This window comes from Doryrhamphus excisus, chromosome 16, assembly GCF_030265055.1.
Source record: "Doryrhamphus excisus isolate RoL2022-K1 chromosome 16, RoL_Dexc_1.0, whole genome shotgun sequence".
Taxonomy (NCBI): domain Eukaryota; kingdom Metazoa; phylum Chordata; class Actinopteri; order Syngnathiformes; family Syngnathidae; genus Doryrhamphus; species Doryrhamphus excisus.
The window spans coordinates 4226287-4250413 of record NC_080481.1 but is presented as its reverse complement, the minus strand read 5'-3'; the positions used below and the strand labels follow the sequence as shown (position 1 = coordinate 4250413).

General features: G+C 43.2%; 1 protein-coding gene across 2 annotated transcripts in view; it reads left to right on the top strand.

Moving 5' to 3' along the window:
• The window catches only part of samd10b (sterile alpha motif domain containing 10b), a 70810-nt gene that overhangs the window by 36687 nt on the left and 9996 nt on the right, over positions 1–24127 (top strand). Inside the window, exons 2-4 of one of the 2 annotated variants that reach the window (XM_058051355.1) lie at positions 1384–1568; positions 13882–14050; positions 21480–21620. In XM_058051355.1, coding sequence (XP_057907338.1) covers positions 1384–1568; positions 13882–14050; positions 21480–21620 — 495 coding nt within the window. Of the gene's footprint in view, positions 1–1383; positions 1569–13881; positions 14051–21479; positions 21621–22681; positions 23191–24127 lie in introns of those variants that run through there. The other variant, XM_058051354.1, reaches the window with a different exon arrangement.

The following is a 24127-nucleotide window of genomic DNA, read 5'->3' as shown; positions in this document are numbered from 1 at the left end:
TGATGCTCATGTTGCACCTGAGAGCACCAAAAGCGAGGAGCATTCTGTTCACAAGTTCATTGTAGTTCTCTGCCTTGTTGTTTCCAAGGAAGTTCTAAGCGACTGCCACAAAGGATAACCATGCTGCCCTCTCCAAGGCGGTCATCTTGGCAACAAACTGATCATCACGAATGAGGGTTCGAATCTGTGGGCCATCAAACACACCTGCTTTGATCTTATCGAACGACAACATTCACCTTCGGTATCCAGTGCCTTGACAAATTGTTTCATCAAACCTAGTTTGATGTGCAGAGGAGGAAAGATGATCCTATCTCTGTCAACAATTGGGTCATGTGTGATATTTGGCATGCCTGCTTCAAGGGTTTCACGAACAGGCCAGTCCTTCTGGACCCAGTGTCTGTCTCGTGCTCGACTGTCCCACATGCAGAGGAAACATGGAAACTTGGTGAAACCTTTCTGTTGACCAAGAAGGAAGTTTACCATTTTCAAGTCTACACAAATGATCCAGTTGTGCTCACGATATTTTAAGAATTCCATGACCATTCTGATGTCATCATAGTCTTCCCGCAGATGAACTGAATGACCTACAGGCACTGCCCCGTAAACATTGCCATTATGCAAAAGAACACACTTGAGACTGCGTTTAGAACTGTCTATAAAGAGCCGCCATTCAGTTGGATCATAGTGAGGAACACCCAGTTCTTTGAGAAGACCTGGGATATCATGGCAGTAAACAAACTGTCTGTCTTCAGAAAAGAAGGTCACAAAAAGCTGGTCGCGCTTTCTGTAATATGACACTTTAACAGTGTGATCAACAAGATTTTTGCCTTGTAATCTTGATGCCAAAAGCTCAGCTGCTTTCTTTGAAAGACCTAAATCCCGAACTAAGTCATTCAGTTCAGTTTGGTGAAGAGGCTTGGGGACTGGGGGAGATTCAGTCTCTGAAGAACATTCCTCGGATTGTTCCCACTCAGTTTCTGGCAATTCATTGTCACAACTGTCTTCCTCGTTCGTATCATGTCCAATGTCTTTATCGTTTAATGAAGGCAAACCTTTGAAAACTGGAACAGGAATGGAATCTATGTATATAATCTCAAAACGCATAGATTTGGGTTACGTAAGTTCATATATTTAGACTATTTCATCTATCTCAAATTGCATGAAAACTAGAGCTTATGGAGAAAAAATAATTTCAGATTTGAAATCAGCACCTAAAAATCATTCAGAATCAGTTAAAAAATCCAATGCAACAGAAAGTTGAAAAAATATTGTTCCCCAGTGTTATTAGTCGAACAATATGCACTCCAGCTCATATCCAGATGAAGTTATCTCCCGTACGTCTCAATTTTTCTCTCCTCCTTGTCGGCCTTTTGCTCTTCACAGCGGCTTCCAGCTTCAGTTTTTGCCGTGCCTCCCTGGAGCACACACTGTCTGCTGAAGAGCTGAGCTACCAGCTACCACGTCGCTCGGGAGGCAGCAACCTGACCTGGCATGACGGGCGCGGACAGGCGACGGCACACACGCGCACGGTCAAACTTCTGCAGCAGCCTGGCACGGAGGGCATTCAGGTATGAATGCCGAAGTCGAGCTGAGAGATCTAAGTAATTTACAGTGTATGAGACACGCTGGTGTTTAAGCCGCACCGACTGAATTTAGAGACAGAAACGGAAACATACAGTATATCGGCCGCACCGGACTACAAGCTCTTTCTTTGGCAGTTAGCCAGTGAACTACGTGAATCAGTGAACTCATGACGAGCTTGTCAACTCAGTACCAATACATGATAGATTACATGATAGATACATTATATACTGTACGCTGCCAAGACAGCATGGTGGATTAATGGCAAGCATGTCTGCCTCATAATCTGGAGATCCAGGTTCGAATCTCCAGTGGGACATGCTGACATGGAAGTGACTCCGGGTACTCTGGCTTCTTCCCATATTCCTAAAGCATGCACAAAATTGTCCATCGTGTGAGTGTGAATGGTTGTTTGTCCACGTATATCTGATGGACTGGCGACCAGTCCCGGGTGTATCCCCAAATCAGCCGGGGTGGCCTCATCCTAATGAGGACAAGCAATATAGAAAATGGATGGATTTATGGTTTCCAAATATATTGTACACAAAGCCAATTATACATTTAAGATGCTTTAAATTCACAAAATTCATTCATTCAGACGTTTGTGCATTCATACTTTTTTCTACAGTCAACGGCCATCAGTTGCCTCTTTGCAAACCTTTGGGCACAGGGAGAGTAGAGTAGACTTATAGACTAATAGAGAGTAGACTTAAGTCCTCTCGCGAGAGATGATTAGTTCATTCTTCATTACACTGTTTATGCACACATCAACTCCAATGAGGGAAGGTAAAGCCTGCTCAGTGTTGACTGAATACTGTATAAGGAGTGACCTTGACAATATTCCTCTTCTGCTTAACAATACCACCTGCAGACACCAGACACTCTAGAGAATCACAACACATACACAATTAAGACCATCTACACATACTTGGGAATATCAACTTTAAAAAAAATAAAAATAAAACAAAAACAATTACCGGTAATGTATTTATTGACTGCAATGTAAGCACATTCAGGGGTTGATTATTCTCTAGGTTTACATTGCATGTTTCCTTATCTTATAACATTTAAACATTGTTCTGTGTCAAACAAAAAAACATACTCTGCTGCTCCCTTTTACAATTAGTTTTTGAGACAAAAATACTAGTAAGAAAAATGATGTGGAAAGTGGAGTGCAGACTTCTGCTTAAACTTGAACATGAAATGTATCACCAGCAAAAGTGCTACAATTTTGGATCTTCATCACTGAAAGAATGTTGAATATAAATTATTGCTACAAATGCAAATCTGATAAGATGTGTAATTTATCTTACAGTTTTGGACCCTGCGGGTTCAGAAAATTTCCTTAAAAATGTTTTTAATTTTTAAATTAAAATTTAAAAAAGATTTAATTAAAATCTTTTTTTTAAAAGGTATTGCCAAACATTACTGTATTGTCGACCCCCATTTTTCCATCCATCCAATCATTTTCCTTCGCTTATCCGGGTTCGAAGCCCAGACTTCCCGGTCCCCGGCCACTTCCTCCAGCTCCACCGGGAGGACACGAAGGCGTTCCCAGGCCAGCTGTGAAACATAATCTTTTTTTTTCCTTTTCGGGCCTTTATTGTCATTATACAAAGATGTAACAAGATTGGAGATCTTCTCCTTTCAGTGCAAATGTTAAGTTAAAAAAGTATACAAAAAGTAAAAGTAAAAAAGACAGTTCAACAGATAGATACATACAAGATATACACATAATACTGCACAGGAGCAGATATGTATTGCACAGACACCAGAATATGTATTCATTTTAGTGGGTTTTAGTGCAAATGATAAATGGTATATACAAATGCGTCACATAAAAAAGTCACATATGAATGTTTTGCACATGAGTTATAATAAATATGTTTTCGAGGTAGTGACAGAGGCAGTGATGGAAATATTGCACATTTGCATTACGCTAATGACCAGGCTTGTTGTTTGTCTGAGTTCAGGGTGGTGATGGCTCTTGGGAAGAAGCTGTTTCTCAGTCTGTTTATTTTTGCTTTGATGCACCTGTAGTGTCTGCCAGAGGGCAGCAGGCCAAACAGCTGAGCACCGGGATGTAAACTGTCCTTGATGATGTTGCAAGCTATGCTGAGGCACCAAGTGGAGTACATGTCCGTCAGGGAGGGGAGAGGGCAGCCGTTGATACGCTGTGCTGTCTTGACTGTCCTCTGAAGCCTCCCTCTGTCCGCCTCAGTGCAGCTCCCGTACCAGGTGGAGACGCAGTAGGTCAGCAGGTTCTGGATGGACGAGCGGTAGAAGGCCAGCAGCAGCTCTCTGTCCAGGTTGTTCCTCCTCAAGACTCTCAGGAAGTGTAGACGCTGCTGGGCCTTCTTTTTGACAGCTGTGATGTTGGCTGTTCAGGAGAGGTTGTCGGAGATCTGGACTCCAAGGAACCTGAATTTGTGGACATTCGTCGTTGATGTGGGGGGGGGGGGGGCAAGTCACTCCTCCTGAAGTCCACAATGATCTCCTTTGTTTTCTGCGTGTTCAGGCCAGGTTGTTGTCGGATCACCAGGTCATCAGCCTCTGAACCCCCTGTAGGCTGCCTCATCTCCCTGTGAGATCAGGCCGACCACTGACACAAACTTGACGATGATGTTGTTCTCATGGGCCGGACTGCAGTCATAGGTGTAGGCAGTACAGGAGGGGCCTCAGCACGCAGCCCTGTGGTGATCCGGTGCTCACACTGCGGGTGGAGGAAAGGTGAGGGCCGAGTCCCACAGTCTGGGGTCTGTTGGTCAAAAAGTCCTTGATCCATCTGCATATGAGGCGCGGGAGGCCTCGGGTGTTCAGTTTTATGGTTAGTATGTCCGGAATGATGGTGTTGAAAGCCGAGCTACAATCCACAAAGAGCATCCTGGCATAGCTGTGCTGTTGTTCCAGGTGGCTCAGCAGCGCGTGCAGGGCTATGGCGTCTTCTGTGGATCTGTTCGCCCGGTATGCGAACTGGTGGGTCGAGTGTGGGGGGGACAGTCTTTTATGTGCTGAAGGACCAGTCTCTCAAAGCACTTCATGACAATGGGTTTGAGGGCAACAGGGCGATAGTCACTGAGGCTGGATGCGGGTGACTTTTTCGGGATGGAGAGGATTGTGGCGGATTTCAGGCAGGCAGGGATGACTGCTGATGAAACTTTGGCAGTACAGTCTTTAAATTGGCCTTATTAAAGTCCCCAGCTATAATATGAACTCCATCAGGGTGGGTCTGCTGCTGTTCATTAATGACATTCAGCAGGAGAGTGAGTGCATCCGATGGGATGTAAACAGCGGTGATGACCACAACAGTTAGCTCTCTCGGGAGAAAATACGGCCGGCATCTAACAAACATGTACTCAATATCAGGGGAGCAGTGAGTCTCTCTGATCTTGCTGTTGTTGCATCAGTCCTCATGCACGTAAATACAGAGCCCCCCACCTCTGTTCTTACCGGAGTCCTCTGTTCGAGAGGCCGTCTAGCTACACGCTAGCATTGGGGATCCTCAGTTTGAGCCAGATCTCTGTGATGATTAAAACACAACAGTCACGAATGTAGCTGTTTCCCACGAGCTGTAACTCCAGGTCATCCGTTTTGTGGGTAATGGATCTGGCGTTGGTGAGATACAGGATCGGCTGGGGTGGATTATGTGGGTTGTTTCGTAGCCATAGCAGTAGGGACCTGCGACCGCGCTTTGGCTTCCTCTCCCGACGCCGCCTGCGTTTCTTTCCGGACCAGACAATAATCCACGGAGCACCTGGTGGTGTCTTTTGTTCGTCTGGGATGTTGTGTCGATGGTGTAAGTCTCTGCAAACTACCAGTTTGTGTCGGTAGCTGATGTCCACAAGGTCCTGATGGGTGTATAATGCCGATGTATACGTGGACACATATAAAATAAACAAAAAAAGCACTGGAAGGGAGAGCCGTGAGCCGCTGCGTCTGTGTGCGCCGCCATCTTGGTCAAGGTTGGAGATAGTTAACAGGCTAGTAATAATCCCTCTAGCGTGTGTCCCAGGACCTTTTCCCGGCTGGGCATGCTCGGAACACCTCACAAGGGAGGCGTCCGGGAGGCATCCGGACTAGATGCAAACGGGCAACCTCAACTGGCTCCTCTCAATGTGAAGGAGAAGCGGCTCTAATCTGAGCCCCTCCTGGATGACTGAGCTCCTCACCTCTCTTAGGGTGTCTCTTCTTACCCTACGGAGGAAAGTCATTTCAGCTACTTCACATACTTAAACTCCTCCACCTGGGGCAGGACCTCATTCCCAACACAAAGGGAGCGCGCCACCCTTTTCCGACTGAGAACGATGGCCTCTGATTTGGAGTGTGAAGCTTCACACTTGGATACAAACCGTCCCAGTAAACGCTGAAGGTTGCCACAAACAGCAGAGATGAGATCCCAAGGTCCAGACTCACTCGACGCCTTGGCTGTGCCTAGAAATTCTGTCCATGAAAATTGTGAACAGAATCTGTGACAAAAGGCTGGACTTACTGCTGGCAATGTGAACCAAGTTCCTGCCCCATTTGTACAAGGACAGGATGGCACCACCAATCCCGTACTCCTGGAGCACTGCCCCAAAGGGTACCACAAGGGAAACAGTCGAATGCCTTTTCCAAGTCCAAAAAGCACATGTATACTGGTTGGGCAAACTCCTGTGCACCCCCCAGCACTCTTGCAAGGGTGTAGAGCTGGTCCAGTGTTTCTGGACTCAACTGGGACGAAAACCGCAAAGGTTCGACCAACGGTCGGTACCCTACTCTCTAGCACCCTGGAATAGACTTTCCCAGGGAGGCTGAGGAGTGTGATCCCCTGTAGTTGGAACACACCCTTCAGTCACCCTCCTTAAAGAGGGGGACCACCACCCCAGTCTGCCAATCCAAAGGTACTGTTTCCGACTTCGATGCAATGTTGAAGAGATGTGTCAGCCAAGACCCAGCCAAGTCCCTCAACATCCAAAGCCTTGAGGCATTCTGGGCGAAACTCGTCCAACCACTGAGGAGCATTTTGACCACCCTAGATACCTCAGCCACGGTGATGGAACTGTCCGAGTATGTGTCCTCTGATTCTGCTTCCTCTAAGGAAAGTATGTCAGTGGGTTTCAGAAGGGCCACAAAGTATTCCTTCCACCGTCCGACTGCATCCTCAGACGAGGTCAGCAGGCCCCCAGACCGGCCACTACTTCCCCTTTCTGAGGGGTCGGATGGTTTGACAGAACCTCTTCAAGGCCGACTGAAAGTCGGGCCTCACCCAATTCCTCCCACACCCGAGTTTTTGCCACAACAACTGCCTCATCTGCATGCCGCTTGGCCTGGCAGTACCTCAGAAAAGGGAAGCAGTGCCCGGTCCACACTGTTAATAGTGGGGACGGGGCCTGCTGACATCAACTGAGAATGTAGCCAGACGGTGGAAGGAATACTTTGAGGCCCTTCTCAATCCCACTGACCCCCATTTTTTCAAGCAATACATTTTAAAATGATTGGTTGTTAAAAAAGATTGCATTGCTCCAGGTGTACGTCCAAGCAAGCAATCTACTACGAAATAGATTTTTGATTGATTCACTCGATACCATGCTTACAGCACACTGTTTTCCAGATGGGGTAAAGGACATAGGTTTGTGGGTGGCCCATTATGCTGTCTGACAGAGAAGAAGCACCTTTAGATGTGATTGGGTAACTGTGGCAGTCATCATGCAGGAAGTAACAGCCAGTCATGTCTCTGTTTTTCGGAAAAAAAGGGATCCAGGCTGTTCAGGCACAATGGGCCCTTGTGGCATATTTTTTTAAAGCTTGAAGGTCAACAGCCAGTCAGATATTCTTTTCTTCCAGCATTTATACTTAATCAAATGGCTTTACTCGGTTAACTGTAAACACAATTCTCAGTGCACTCAAAAACAAATTGTCCTTGAAATTAAAGCCTCAAAATCGTTTAGACGGTGCACTGACTTGTCAGTGAAATGATCAGGAAATGATGAACTTTTGGCTTACAAAATGCTACACTAGGCGCCCCGATGGCTTCTTCAGGACATGCAAAGCTCTGCTTGTGATGGACAGTATGCAAGCGCACATCACGTCACAGTTCAAAACGAAACTTAAAGCTGTCAATTCCATACCTGCAATCATCCCCGGGGGTTTAACAAAAGTACTCCAGCCACTTGATATCTCGGTAAACCGGAGCTTTAAGGCAGTATTGCGTCGCCTGTGGGAGCAGTGGATGACGGACGGCAAGCATAGCTTTACAGCAACCGGGAGGATGCGCCATGCAACTTTTCTGCAAGCTATTGAATGGATCCACATAGCGTGGGATTCAGTGACAGACCATCTTGTCTGGATTCAGAAAGGCTGGAATAATTGGAACTGCAACTGAGTCTGAGTCTGAAGACAGCCACGTAGAAGAGGAAGCTACGCTTCGTCTTTCTCCGGAGTTGGCGGAGTTATTTAGAAGTGACACAGAGGACGGAAGAATACAACAGATTTAGTGATGTGGAGTGAGTTTGCTTGTTATGAATTATATTAAAAGGTACACTTGTTTTGTTCTTTAGGCTATAATTACTGTATTTAAAACTGCTTATGTCACAAACACTAGACACCTTTTCTGTTCATGTTTACTTTTCGTGTAGCTGAATAACCATTGTGTTAGCATATCTTGCACCTATTCAGCCGTTTCTCTATTCTTTTATTAATGTTAGAACTTTCACAACTATGTTTTGGTCACATAATTTGCAAAATAAATTACCTGAAAAAAATGCGACTTGTACTCCAGTGTGACTTATGTATTATGCGTGTTTGGCATCATGCGACGGGGCGACTTATAGTCTGGAAAATACGGCATATAATTTATTTGTAAAGGAAGTACTGCAGCCTTTCTTTCTCCAGGAGAAGTTTGGCTGCTTCATTGTAAAAGTCTGATCACCTCCTGCTGAGTTTGGGTACCTAATCCTCCATCTTGGCTCCATCCACACGAGTTTTACAAAAATGTATTTCCACATAAAGAAACATTCACTAGCTGTCATACACATTTTGTACCCACCTGAAATCTCAACCACAAGGGTGCATTATATGGTATGCTCTAATCCCAGCACTGCACGAACAGGGAACCGGGATAAGAGGTGTATAGGCTGCTTACTTATCTTCTCCTCAGTGCTAATGCGACATTTTCCTCAAGATCTGATATGCTAAATATTATTTTTTCAGCCTGGATTTTTGGAATAGGTAAAAGTAATGTCTAATAATTGTAAATAATTTTGCATATTTGATGATGCTAACCAAGGCACTGCTGTATTTTATGCTAACCAAGGCACTGCTGTATTATTTTGTCTGATTACCAAAAATAATGATGTCACATTTACAATCAAGACATGACACAGGCATAAATGTTTTTACAGCATTATAGTAGTGGCGACACACAATCGAACTCTGTGTGCACTCAGATGGTAGGCGGGGCTTGCGTACACAACTACCAAGGTCGCCTCACCTTAGGTTTCTTCCCTGAATATGATCAAAAAATCTGCAAATTTTGTTAATCATCATTAATCTGATCTTCAAGGCGCATATAATACTGTGTGCCAGGGTTATATAAACATGGAACTTACCAAAACAATGATTAGACTCTTGTTTTTCATCAGCCAAAAATAAGGTTGTTTCTAGCGTTTTCCATTCTTTAGTAATCAGCAGTAGAACATGGGTAAATTTCGGGAAAAAATCAGTTCACAACAAAAAAAGGGAGAAAAACAGCTTTTTGTGAAAAGATTAATTTCAAGTAAGGTACTGACCTGCCACGGTCTGTCAGCTTAGTGGGTACCTGTAGATTCGAGTCAAAGCTCAACAAGCAGATCATTCACCACGCACCAGGCAAACAAAGAACGAAGAAAACCATGACACCAACTCTCCTTCTGATTGCGGTCTGGAATGTACGAACTATGTGGCCTGGACTGACTGAGGATCTTCAAGCAATTGATGATGCTCGAAAAACAGCAGTGATTGACCACGAGCTGCACAGGCTGAATATCGACATCGCAGCCCTGCAGGAAACACGACTCCATGACAATGGATCCCTAAATGAGGAATACGCTATACCTTCTTCTGGCAAGGGAAAGTGCTGATGAACATGGAGGAACATGGAGTGGGCTTTGCCGTAAAGAACACGCTGCTCCGGATGATCAACCTTTCACCAAACGGCACAAAGAGAATTCTCAATCTGCGTCACTCAACATTGGAGGGCCTTGTCAACATCATCTGTGCTTACGCCCCAACACTTCAGGCTACAGCAGAGAGGTGTTCTATTCACGGATGAATCTCGGTTTACATTGTTCAGGGCGGATGGCAGACATGTGCGTGTGTGGCGTCGTGTGGATGAGCGCTTTCCTGACGTCAATGTTGTGGATGGAGTGGACCATGGTGGTGATGGGGTTTATGGTATGGGCAGGCATCTGTTATGGACGAAGAACACAGGTGCATTTTATAGATGGCATTTTGAATCCACAGAGATACCGTGATGAGATCCAGAGGCCCTTTGTTGTGCCATATATCCATGATTATCACATACTACAGTGTTAATTGGCCCTGTACCCTAGAAACCGCCCATGAATGATACGGGAAAAGGCCGAAATGATACTGTGTCAATGCCCAGGGCAGTGATACTGATAAACTATAGAGTTTAACCATGTCAGTATCAGCCCCCGTAGCTGTCCAATCAGAGCGCGCTGCTCTGGTATCGTGCCCGTGAAACAACCAATCAGAGAACAGTGCACGAGGGTTTGTTTTGCTGCCGTCTGTGCTCTGTCAACATGTCAGCGGTTGACGCTCCCGGCGAAAGACAAATAGGGAAAATAGCAAACAGAATATTAGAAATAGAACGTTTTATCACCATTAATGAGGAGGACACTCTTGAAATGATCGAAAAAACTAAAAATGCAAATACAAGTTGGAAAACCAAGGGCGACTGCAACTGCAAGAACGAACGAAGACTGGTAGAAAGTATTCCCCCGCCTGAGTTAGACAAATACGTGTCTATGTTTATTGTAACGTCGTTGCCGACGCGATGGAAAGGACACGACTGTGATCGCTAACAAGCTTTTATTACACAACAATACTGGCTACTGTCGGCCGTAACCACGCCGTTGCAACCACCGCCAGCAACAACGCAACGCAACAGTGCTTCCTCAACACGACATGCCCCCACCCCTGGTGCATTCACAGTCACGCGGAACAGTCAGACACTCAAGAGCACAACATGTCAACATGAACACGTCCGGGTCGCTACATTGTTTTATCAATCAGAAAAGAAAATGGGGATGAATACGAGCCTGATTCTCTCAAATCAAATTTCAACTCTCTGGCACGTTACATGATGGAAAAACGAAAGTACGTGATAATAACCTTCGGTCTCTGGCTGATACTGACACTTGGGGACATGATACCTGGCCTGATACCAGACAAACCATGTGATAACCTCTAAATATCAACTCATGTTTCAGCAAGGTAATGCACGGCCCCATGAACTATATTGTTGTCTTGCCCCAAGAACTGTACACAATTCTTGGAAGTTGAAAATGTCCCAGTTCTTGCATAGCCAGTATACTCACCGCATAAGTCACCCTTTGAGCATGTTGTGGATGTGCTTGACCAGCGTATATGACAGCGTGTAACAGTTCCCTCTGATATCCAGCAACTTCGCACTGCCATTGAAGAGGAGTGGACCAACATTCCACAGGCCACAATTGACAATCTGAACTCTACGTTGCACTGCATGAGGCAAATGCTGGTCACATCAGATACTGACTGACATTTTTAAATATGCAGTTGATTCCCATTTGATTTACAACCATGAGTAGTCAGTATGTAAACTATTCTAAACTTCCATGAAATCCAGAGGCCCAGACAAAATGTTCTCCCCTTGGTTGCTTTAATATGAAGCAACATCTTTAATAAAATTTATGTAATTGTACTTGAGTTCCAGTGTGCTTCCGAATACTTAATTCTCGGATGCAAAATTAAATCAACATCCCATCAAAACAAAAAGAGGAAGAAAGAACACACAACATTAATGTGTTGTCTGATGTTAACAGTAGTTGATGATTGGTCTGCAGGCACTTGCAGGGCTCACTTGCACTAATAATCACTGTGATTAATCCTCATTTTGACAATTGTTACATTGATTGTGATGATATTTACATGCTTGCAGCGTCCAAAGATGGAGTATTTTTACCGCTCAGTCTGAATTTTCTTCACCCTTTTCAAGTTTGAGTTTCAGTCCACAATAACCTGACAGAAGTACATATGTGTTTATTGTACATGATCAATTACACTACTGCTCAGTACTTGAGCCTTTGAGTGAGTGGACTGGGTGGGACCTGGGCTAATTGGTGTTGGCTAAATGGTTGTAGGTGTAATATTGCGACACAGATCCAATTATCATGTCTGTTAATATAAAACAAAGCTGCTCTATAAATCAGTGTCTAATATGGACTGTACTGAAAAATAGTTCTTGCAACTGGTGCCAAGTCAAGGATTTATATTAAACTGCAAAAGTATGTGTATGCTGCAGCTGTTTGTATGACATGTCTGCATAAATAATCCCCAGGGCATGTCGTCAATAATGAAGTAGAACATTTGGCAGCAGCTCTTTGTTACTGTCATGTTTTACGCTTCACTCAATCGGACGTTAATCCATGGATTTAGTATTTGTAAATGAGGAAGATTATGAGAAGAGGGAGGTGAAGAGTTGGATTCTGCTCACATTACGTTTGACACCATGACAGAGGCAAGAGTACAAGACAATGGAGAGGATCGAGACACTGCACCATAATGTCAGGGTTTTTTCAGACGTTTATATTATTTGGGATTCACATTAAATAATGTAAATTAATTTATATACACTCACCAAATGTGAAAAATAAATAATACAAATCAATGTCTCCTGGAGGGGTTTGATTGCCAGAGTGATCCTAGGAGCTATGTTGGCTATGGCTATATGCCCCTGGTAGGGTCTCCCAAGACAAACAGGTCCGGACGTGGGATACCTGGGCCTTACCCTGGAGCCAGGCAGTCCAGCTAGTCGGACAGTGGAAGGAATACTTTGAGGCCCTTCTAAATCCCACTGACATACGTACCTTCCATAGAGGAAGCAGAGTCAGAGGACAGTTCCATCACTGTGGCTGAGGTATCTGGTGGTCAAAATGCTCTTCAGTGGTTGGACGAGTGTCGCCCAGAATTCCTCAAGGCTCTTTATGTTGAGGGACTGACACGTCTCTTCAACATTGCGTGGAAGTCGGGAACAGTAACTTTGTATTGGCAGACTAGGGTGGGATCACACTCCTCAGCCTTCATGGGAAAGTGTAACATTGTTGGTCGAACCTCTCAAAGGCCTTAGATGTGGTCCTGATGGCTTCTTCAGGTGGTGACCTTCACTGTGTACTGGGACGGTTTGAATCTGATTGTGAAGCTTCTGGCGGATCGGCGCAGCAGCTTCAGTCATGCGGTCGATGTACCGTCGTGGTGAAAAGGTAGCTGAGCCAGGCGTTCTATATTCCCACCCTCACCTATGGCCATAAGCTTTGTGTCCAGAAGAACGAGATGGCAGATCCAAGCGGCTGAAATGAGTTTCCTCCTTAGGGTGGCTGGACTCAACCTAAGAGATAGCGTGAGGAGCTCAGTCATCCAGCAGGGGCTCAGAGTAGAGATGCTCCTCTTTCACATGGAGCCCGAAACACCTCAACTGGCTCGGGCATTTAGACCGGATGCCTCCCGGTCACCTCCCTGGTGAGGTGTTCCGGGCATGCTCAGCCGGGAGAAGGCCCCGGGGCAGACCTAGGACACGCTGGAGGGATCATGTCTCACAGCTGGCCTAGGGGAGGCTTTGGTGTCGTTCCGGTGGAGCTGGAGGAGGTGGCCGGGGACCAAGACGTTTGGGCTTCCCTACTTAGACTGCTGCCCCCACGACACTGACCCGGAGAAGCGGAGGAGAATGGATGGATGGACAAATCAATGTCACCTCAAAATGAGCACCATTGTCCTTGTGAAAACTGACTTTGACAGCACTCTTTTATCTGCTGTTGGTTTGAGCAGATGTACATAATGTTGTGTCTGATGACTGTATATTGTTGCATAATATTTTGAATCAATTGTAAGACCTAGAAAATAACAAGCAATTAGTTTATGGGCCCTGATTGAGTGATGGTCCGGCAAGTACAATAAATATATTAATAAATTAATAAATGCTTTACCGCAGGCTTTTGCTTGTCATTTCTGTTTCCACACCCAACACTTGCCTACAACATCTGTTAATCTGTGTGGTTTTATTTTCAGCTGCATCCAGGTGAAGCTTTTACTGTGTATCACACCAGCCCAACGTTGTCAAGTCTGTCCAAACCAGTAGTGCTGTGGACTCAGCAGGATGTCTGCAAGTGGCTTAAGAAACACTGTCCTCACAACTACCTGGCCTATGTAGAAGCCTTCTCTCATCACGCCATCACAGGTACAGGTACACAACATGCATGACAGGAAAGGAATGAATGGGGGCGTACTTGACGGTTCTTCCACCTTGTGTGATTTTCTTGTTACTATTTAGCCAGACAATGTAAATAGGGTCCATAAAAAATGCTCACTATATATTGTGTTGGAAGTTTTATTTTTAGGTTATGTGGATGCAGAGCTTAGCTTGGTTTGTGGCTCCACAGCTTAGCTTGCTCAACTGGAAGAAGGTTTGCAGCCAAATCTCTCCAAAGGAGATTGAATAGGCGTTCATGTGCAGTCATGAAAGAACTGCAGACTATTTTTGGAGATAAAAAGCTAAGCTATGGGGGCAAAATATGATGGGTCATTACAGCCCAAGTTCAAACAAGTTCACACAGAGACACATAGATGTTTATTTGGTAGCCATGTTGCACTCATGAAGAGGACAGTGCGTCATATGTGCTCTGCTACTACCGTAGTTTATAATGAAGTTATACAATATAGCTGCATCTTCTGTACACTTTGCAAATATAGCCCATTAGTGAACTTTTAACAGTTGCTAAATATCACTTAGGCCATGTCCACATGAATACGGATATTTTCAAAAACGCACATCTGCCCCTCTGGTGTCACTGTTTTAAACCTATTTCTATCCACACCAATAGCACACACTGGCTGCCATGTGCATGCCAAAGTAGGGGGCGCTGCAGTCATGAGGCAATTTTAACCAATCAGAGCCACCCATGACGTCAAAAAAGAAACATGGCTGCCCCCCGGTGACGAAAAAGAGTATTGCAACTCTGCATCAACAATTGGGTCTTTCTTTGCTCAGGATGAATGGACACATTAATACGAACAAACATTGTAGGGAGGCAAACAATTAAACAGTTAACAATTCTTGTCACCAATATTGCCCAGGGTGCCACACCATGTAACAGCCCAACATGGTCTCTCTCTCTCTTTCTCTTACACAGACAGTAGAGCATTTTTAATAACAGTTAGGATGTCCCATTGAGGCTGTAGTTGTAATGACAGGATTACAGGATGTGTATGTAGGCATTTTCAAAAAGAAGGAAACACATCCAATTGGCCTCAGGTATTCACATGCTGATTCACAAACAGTATACGTAGAGCATACATAGTGTATAAATACTGTGTACATAGAGTGCATTCCTATTTGCCTTTGTCATAAGCAGCCTTTTTGTGAAGATGAGGCCTGAATGTGTTCTGTATTGTTGTTGTTGCTGGTGCATATGGCCAGTATCAATACATGTTTTGCATATGAATTTTCATCCTTGCACGTTCACTGAAGGATAGTGGATCCTAATAAAACCTAGAGATGGATTTCCTCTCTGTATCATCTTTGTTCAGTGGCCCAGAAGTAATCATGTCTCTCACAGTCTCTCAGCAAGCACACCACAGCAGAACAAGCTGCCGAAGGAGATCAGTGTCGCTATTCATTTTGAAGTTAATGTTTGAATATTTGGGCCACCGCTTTTTATTGTATATGTTACAGTGGTATGAGTAAAAGTTTGGGCACCCCTTTCACTATTGTCCTTTCTAAATGACTGGTTGTTGGGATCATCCATTCCAGGTAAATATAGTATATATAGCAGACCAACACAGGGATCGATAAGAAGTGGAATGAACTTTATAGGATTTACAAAAACTGTGCAATAATTATTTAATGACTGGCTGTCGGTATACGTACAAACAGAAGAACAAAAGGTGAATCTGGGTGATATATTTTGGCCTTCCCAACTACAATGGGAGCTTATCGGCTCATTCTAAACAAGCTCAAACACTTCATCACTTCAGTATAAAATGTTTAATAATAATTTTGAAGCACTAAATATGACATGCAGTACCGTGCTGTCTTTCTTTAATTTTGCACTGTTCATGTAATGATGCGTTCAAGCACAGCATTCGGAAATAGGCTTTTCAGTCACAGAACAGAAAATGCTGACACCACTGTGGGCCAGCTAGCAGGCTAATGGGGCGATTATTAAAACAGCCCCATTGCCGATATTGTGGGAGGGTGGAAGTGATTGGGCGTCTGCGCGTATGTGATGGGCCAGCACTCCTGATATTGAAGGCCCTGGGTAGATTACATTGACGTGGCAAGCTGAAATCTGATTGGACAAAAAAAAAAAAAATTGAACATAGACGAGCACACATTACTGAAAGCCGTGCAGTCAAGGCAAGTTGTGAAATAAAAATAACAGACTGTTGGGAATAAAATAATACAATTTCATGGAACAAGTATGTTAATTCAAGTTCTAAATATAGGTCACTGCTTCTGAGTGTTCAGCAGACGAGGCTTTGCTAGCCCTGATGGCACACAACCAGAGGCCTCCTTTATAAAACTTGCTTCTACACAAAACAGGGATTGAACACAGCTTTCTATGCAAAGGTTGGGTTTTATAAAAATAAACTTAGCGTGGGAATGTGCGCTGTGTACATTTGGACAGTGTACAGTGTCGAGGCCGTGTGGGATATGTCACTGTTTTTTCTTAAGCTTTTCAAAAATAAAAATCATTTGTGAACATGTACTCTTAATGAAAAATGAGAGTTTTTTAATGGTTCATGTTCCTGTTCAGTGGTTTGATACTTGTATACTGGTTATTAATAACACTGTGAGAAATTCATTTTAATTCATCATTCATAAAAAGGTCATATTATAAAAAAAAAAAACATGGAGACATTCAAACATTCCATCCAAGAACTTTGGATAGCGTACTCATTTAAACCATGCAAACTTTTATGACCCAACCTCTGAAAACAATCGAATTTAAGAATCGTTACGAAACTGGAATCAAAATGAGGAATCAGAATTTCTCAAATTCAAACAATATCATCTAATTGCCATTTAATCCCATAGGAAACAATTTCTTGAATTGGTTCATGCACAAAAAGTTCAAGGATAAAGAAACACTGCCTTTGTTTTAAAAAGGGATATTTATTTCCTTGGTTTTCACAATGTCTTTCAGAAAAGCCTCTCATTTAGAATTTGAACTGTTAATAAGCAATTTCCTTTGAAGGCAAAATGAGAGTAGTGATTGCTATTGAGCAGCTTTTGTTTTTGTCTTTTCTTCTCCCACTGACAGCACTTCACTCCCTATCGCCATGAAATTAATGAGAGCTGCAGAACGTCTTTGGGGAATTGATTTGAATTCCATTCTACTGCTTTGTCTCATTTATGCACGCATATCGCAAGGGCATTGTGTCTCTGGGACGTTCTGGTGCGCCGCTTCGTAAGCTCACACAAAAGAAGGCTGTGGGATGGGAGAGATGGCGTAAAGGGGGTAGCTTGATTTGTATGGATGAAAGAACAAGGTGTGTGTTTAAATATGTGGATTTGATTGGGTATCGCGCAGAAAATCAATGGACGATTATTTTTGTAATTTTCAACGTATTGTATTTGTCATCACAGAATTGAGTAGTTTCACACTGAATGCCTGCACATACAATACAGTTGTAGCTGCCACAGTTGCCATAGTTGCCATAGCCTAATACTGTATTGAATCGAAAATGCAAAAATCCTTACATTTATTGATGCAATACATCAGTGGACAATTTTGCAATTCAAAAATGGATGTAGCTTGGCTAATTTAAGATATTATTTATGAGACTCTTATTTTGTAGGATGACAGGAGATGCTGTTATTTTGAAGGCCCGGCGTGTTGTTGTTACATGTGGAGGTGAAAGGACGGTGACCAGTCAAGTGATGAGCTTTCCCGAATAAAAGTGTCATAGTAACCCACACTAGCATGCTAAACTAATGTTTCAAATCCTCAAAAGACAACAAGATATTGTAAGTATTACTGTAAGTACATGTTATCATCAGTTTACTTGTACACATGTATATCAAACGCTAAAACTTTGTGGTTGAGGTTTTTTTCAAGGGCTTTGTAGTTAAAATAGGTGGATCCCAATGACGTGCACTATTAGCTAGCTCATACAAACGTGTTTTCTCTCATGATAATACACCAGAAAGGGAATGAAATACATGCTCATGTTTCACATAAGGATTGTGCATGTGGATGTCAAAAGTCCCCCAAAAAAGTGCAGTGTGCTTTAAGGTTATTTATATTTTATGAGCTCTAAAATCGGGCATTGGATGTATACTCTGATAGCATGCTTATTTGATGAGGGGTGGTAAGACAGTGATTCCCAACTACTTTGCCAATAGTGTGGCGTGGTAAATTATTCAATTGGACTTAATTGGTCTAAAAGTTATTTATTTAGCACAAATGCCATGTCTATCTACTGTATGCCAGTGACATGCTGGCAGAACAAGTACAAATAATTTAACGACATGGCAGAATGTACATAATGAACTTGTGTATTTATCTGGTGCCATTTCAAGGGGGCCTATTAGCTCATTTTTCAGGAGTTGTGGACTCCTATAGAGCAGCTACACACGATAACCAGCAGAGAAAGGATTCTAGATCTTCCAGAGTCTGCACCTATTCCAGCTGTATGTCTTTGCATTTCGTACTTCCTGCGAAAACGGTCTATTTTACTTTACTCTACCCAAGGCCACTGTGCTTTGGTTGGTCACACTCCTGTGCTCATGAGGACTTCCTCGTGGTGGTACTGCAGGTGGGCCATGAGAGGTAATTAAAAATATGATTCATTTTTGCAAATATTATTTTTAAAATTATTTTTATTGTAAAGTGTTTATTGCACGATTTAAAAATATATATATATTTATAGGCCTGAGTAATAACCTATTGTGTGTTATTGACCTGTCACAATATTTTAAGAACCTTATACAGTTTATGATTGGAACATAGCTCATTCACGGAGGAGCACTTAGTATGTAGTGGCGGGAAAAATGGAGCAGTGGCTTACGGGTGTAAAAAGAAAAACAGAAGAAGCGGTGTGGTCGGAAATATTCCAGTGAGTACATATCGTTTGGTTTTACAAGTGTTGGGCCAGACGACAACGTACAACCTGTCTGCCTGTTGTGCTGCGTGGTGCTGTCTAATGAAGCTCTGAAACCTTGTTAGCTGCGCCGCCGTCTGGAAACTAAACAAGAAAAATATTCATTCAAAGTCACAAGATTTTTTTTTGAAAATAAACTAAAAGAATAGCAGAGCCAACGAAAACAATTGAATCAACGTGTGTCACTGGAAGTGACTACAAGAGAGCGGTGCAGGCGTCATACCGAATTGCAATTCTAATTGCAAAAAATGGGAATAATAATAATAATAGTAATAATAATAATAAGTTAAGTGCTCTGAGAACGCAGCATCTATGTACTGTTTGTAGGACAAAGGTGGGCTGTGGACATTTTTTAGATTTTCAAGTGGGCCCTGAGTTGGTAAAGTTTGTGAACCCCTGCACTAAACAGTCCAGTCTGAATTGCCATTGATAGATTAACATATGTTTCTTTGGCTGGAAGGGAAACAAGAACCCCAACCACTTCTGCCTGATGCTTGCCTCATTAGGAATTGTAAACAAATGTAGCGTTACTGAAGACACACTTCCTTGCTAACACAGTAAACAGAGAAGCAGAGTCTGGGGGGGGGCAGAGAGTGTATGTGGCCCACATTGCACACCTGTGTAAGGAAACCTGGCACTCTGCTCCAACTTGTGGTGCCCAAGACGAGACTTAAGACCAGGGGAGACCGAGCCTTTTCTGCGGTTGGCCCCAAGCTATGGAACTCTCTCCCCTTCCAAGTAAAAAAGGCCCCCAACATCGAAAGCTTTAAGTATCGTCTTAAAACCCACTTTTATTCTCTGGCTTTTAACTCTGAGTGAGTCGTATGGTCCTGTGGAAACCAACTGAAGCCCAAATATCAATCTTTTGATATTGGTATCAATCAATGGATTGATCCGCCCACCACTAACTTGCAGCAGAGAATTCACCATCACAGTCGACAAGCAGCATTCATATATACCTTCGCCGATGTTTTGCTTAACCATGCTTAGGGTGGCATTGGGGATGTGGTGGGTTGTCAAACACTGCTGTTGGTGAAGGGAATAGCAGGAATGTAAAAAACAAACAAACATGGGGATTGAGGCATACTTAATCGTATCCGAGGGTACAATGACATGGATGAATGATAATATATACCAGCATAATACATAGATACTTTATGTCTATCCATGGAGGAATAACAGTACTTGATGCAGCGGTCGATGATGATGGCTGGGTGTGATGGAGCGATGAGGATGAGGGTTAGCTTAGATAGCTAAATATGCAGAGATATAGATGGACAGACAACAGCAATACAAAGATGAGTAATGAGTCGAATTATTATCTGGTAGCTTCTACAGGTATGATGGATTCCTCCAGGACATCACCTTCCTGCAGGAACATATGTGGGTTTGTTCAATGAGTGTATCCCCTGGGTTAAACGCCCACTCTTTAATAATAGACCCAGAAAATAAAAATATAAACCACTAAACGTCAATTGCCTTTAACATGATGAATTGCTGCAATCTGGTAGTGGTGTACTCTCAAATTTTGTTGTTTGCAATACAATGACAATAAAGGCGATTCTGATTCTACATTTGGTATCGATGTGATACCAAGTGACTGCAAGGCCAGTATAGCTGATACCGATACACTTGCCGTGGTCTCATTTTCGAGCTGAAAATATAACCAAGCAGCGCTCCTCTTTATTTCTGCTCTCTCTGTAGCATGTTTGGGCTGACCTGCCTGACGGCCAGGCTGGCAGGTGCTGTAGTGGTTGTGGTGGGCGCTGTTTGGTTGCCTGTCGCCACTGAGTCGCGTGACGGTAAATGAAACACAAGACAGAGAGGAGAAAAGGGGGCAAACTGAGATTTCTTTGTGCTGTGACAGCGGAGACACACAGGTTGCATCTTCAATGAAACCGCTGCAGTTGGACTGGAAACCAACTGAAGACAAAGTATCAATCTTTTTGCTTTGGTGTCAATTCATATTGATACCAAAATTGGAATTGATATTTGGATTGACCCGGGCCCCACGGTGGAGGGGTGGTTAGCGTGTTGACCACAGTCCGGAGACCGGGAAGATATGGGTTCGAATCTCCGCTTGGGTATCTCTGTGTGGAGGTTTCCCATGCGTGGATATTCTCCTGGTAATCTGGTTCCCCCCCCCATTCCAAAAACATGCTAGGCTAATCGCAGACTCTAAATTGTCCATCGGTATGAGTGTGGTTGGGAATGGTTGTTTGTCTCGTCAGCTCCAGCATACGCCCGCGACCCTAAAGAGGATAAGCGGAATAGAAAATAAATGAATGAATGGATCGATCCCCCCACCACTACAATCTGGGTCAGATCCAGATTAAAATTGGTTTGGCATGACGCATTTTGACACACACAAAATACATAAATACACCAGCACCCAGGAAAACATGACCTAGAACTGCAGTTTCTAGAGGTCATTGTCTTGGGGTAAAACCATAACAATCCCAAGAGAAATGTTGTATGTTAACACATCCCTCCCCCCACAGGACGGGCCTTGCTACGTTTGAATGGGGAGAAGCTACACAGGATGGGAATCGTCCAGGAGACACTAAGGCAGGAAGTCCTCCAACAAGTCCTCCAGCTTCAGGTTAGAGAAGAGGTCCGCAACCTGCAGCTCCTTAGTCGAAGTGAGTATGTACAGTATCAGTTTTTTTTTACTTTTGTGCAGAGGAGCAGTGGACAACAAACAAAAGCTGAAAGATTAAAAAAAATTAATAGTCAGTTTGGCTAAATTCAGCCAAGACGACTGTGGCGTGCCTGCTATGACATAGTACATGGAAATGGACATCGAACAGCGGCGTGAGGTTTTATTGATGGCAGCACTTAAGTTTCTGCCCCGCATCTAGCACACTGCTGCACTAAACATTTTTACCAGCCACTCATCAATAAAATCACCCAGTTCATTACAGCTGGCTTAGATCCAGTTGTATTCAATACCAGGGAGGGAACCAGGGTTTTTCAACTAGTGAGTCGTGACCTAAGTTGGTCACTGACCTGTTTTCAATGGGTTGCAGGGCTTAATGTTGCCCTTTTTTAATTCAGAAAGCAGATTTTTATACAGCTATTAACTCATTAATACTCAAAAACACACTGTAGTGCTATACATATACATACATATATACATATAACAGTGTTTGTTACGAGTTACTACCATGATGCTAGGAGTCCACTTGGCCGGGGCCAGTTGGCGCCAAAGATTATGTGATTGGCGCGTAGTGGCTCGCTGTGGCGACGAATTAAGGGCAACATGGCAACATGCCAAGTGAACATAATTTTTTTTTTTTTGCGTGAGTTTTGTGCAGTTTTAAGTTGAAGTGCATTTTATAAGAAAATGACCTGCATCTTTGCTATGCAGCAACCAGGAAGCGAAAAGGCTTGAAGTTCACGGTTTTGTACGGATTTGGAAAACAACATTTATTTTCATATAATACAACAATTTTTGTGTTATGTTATGACATAGTTAGAGGTACAAAAAAAGATGCCCAAGAACACAATATTTTTGTGTGCCTTGAAAATCAGTCAAAATCATCCAAAAATGACCGGTACCGAGAGGGGCGGCATTTGAAAAATGACTGGGATTGAATAAGGTAAAATTGACATTCTTTATTTCTGTATGTTCAGTTTTACTGCAATGCAGTGCAATGTAATGTAATGTAATGTAATGTAATGTAAAGGCTCTGAAATCAAACTCAACTGGAGCCTTGATTGGGAACATGCTATCTGTCTGCTGATCTAGCAAGTAGAGATCAAACAAATTCAACATGCACCATCTTTGAGTTAAAATGTTTTCCCAATTTCAAACCAGTCGCCACTTATCATGAAAAGTGTTCTCTTGGGCTGCAAATTATATTTTTTCCACCCCCAAAAACCCACCACCACTCTTATGTTTCAGAGAACTTATTATCCAAAAATGTCTATATGCTTCACTATTATGAGGTCAACTGAATGAGATTTGTGGTTCAGCCGAGAAAGAGGGAATGTTGTTAATGGCTGCTGGCTTGTGGACAGGCACATCCTGTAGTTAGTGTGCACGTACTATGTGCAGTCTCAGAGACGCTCGCCACAATTAGCAGTCTTGCTTGAACAGAAAGAGGGCGGGATATAGTGTGAACAGACACAAGCGCCCCCATTTCAGTATCTACTATAACCATGACGGACAGCTTTAACAAGTTCAGATCCTACACAACGATGACCGTGGTAAGTGAACTTTCAGAAAATAGGTTTCCCTCTTTATAAATGAAATATTTTTTTAGCTAGAGCATAGAAAACATCTTACTATGCTAAATATGGTTTTTAACATTATTACCCCTGGTTCACACTGAATCCATTGTGGCTCCGGTCCTGATCCTGTCTGGCGTGCCGCTCAGCCTGACTCTGGTAGGCACTGCGAGAACAGATGTTCACAGGATAACTAGCGTTGCATAGAGTAAGTTCTCGTAAACAATTGCCGTATTTTCCTGAACAACTCCGTGTAGTAGATTTTTGTGTGGGTTTTTGGTGCCTTTTGACTTCATACAATGAATAAGATTAAAATTTATCTTTTTCATGTTTATTACAGAGCTAACATTTCTACCTCCATGCCACTGATCAAAATTAGGAAGGAAATGACCAACGCTGTAGTACAAAAGAAAAGGACAGTAAAAAAATAGCATAAACAAAAGCTAAAAGAAGAACATGAGCTTGGGCAGTGCTGGAGGGGAGGGAGGTTTCGAGACAGGGATTACTTTTCATGTTTTGCAGACCTGCCAACATGTACAGATTTATAGTACTCAACATTGCTGTCGGGAAAATGATCACTTTAGATTGTGTTATTCCCTTTTAAGCTCTTATTTTGTACAGACAGCGTGCCATAGTTAAGGTGCTACTGTGTACACTTCAATTATCTTGGCTTTTGGTCTGAATCTGGCATCCTTATTAAGAATGGTTGTGAATGTTGTTTCCACTTCAAATCAAAATGCTGTAGTAGAGTAGTTTAACAAGTAGTTTATCCCGGAGGAATGGCTTTGTTTGATAAGGTCCATGAGGTGGGCCAACTCAATGTATTTTACAAGAGTAAAAACAGTGTGGGCCGGATTTGGCAGCCGGACCTGAGTTTGACCTTGATGAAAATGTGGCATAATGTTTAACTGGATGC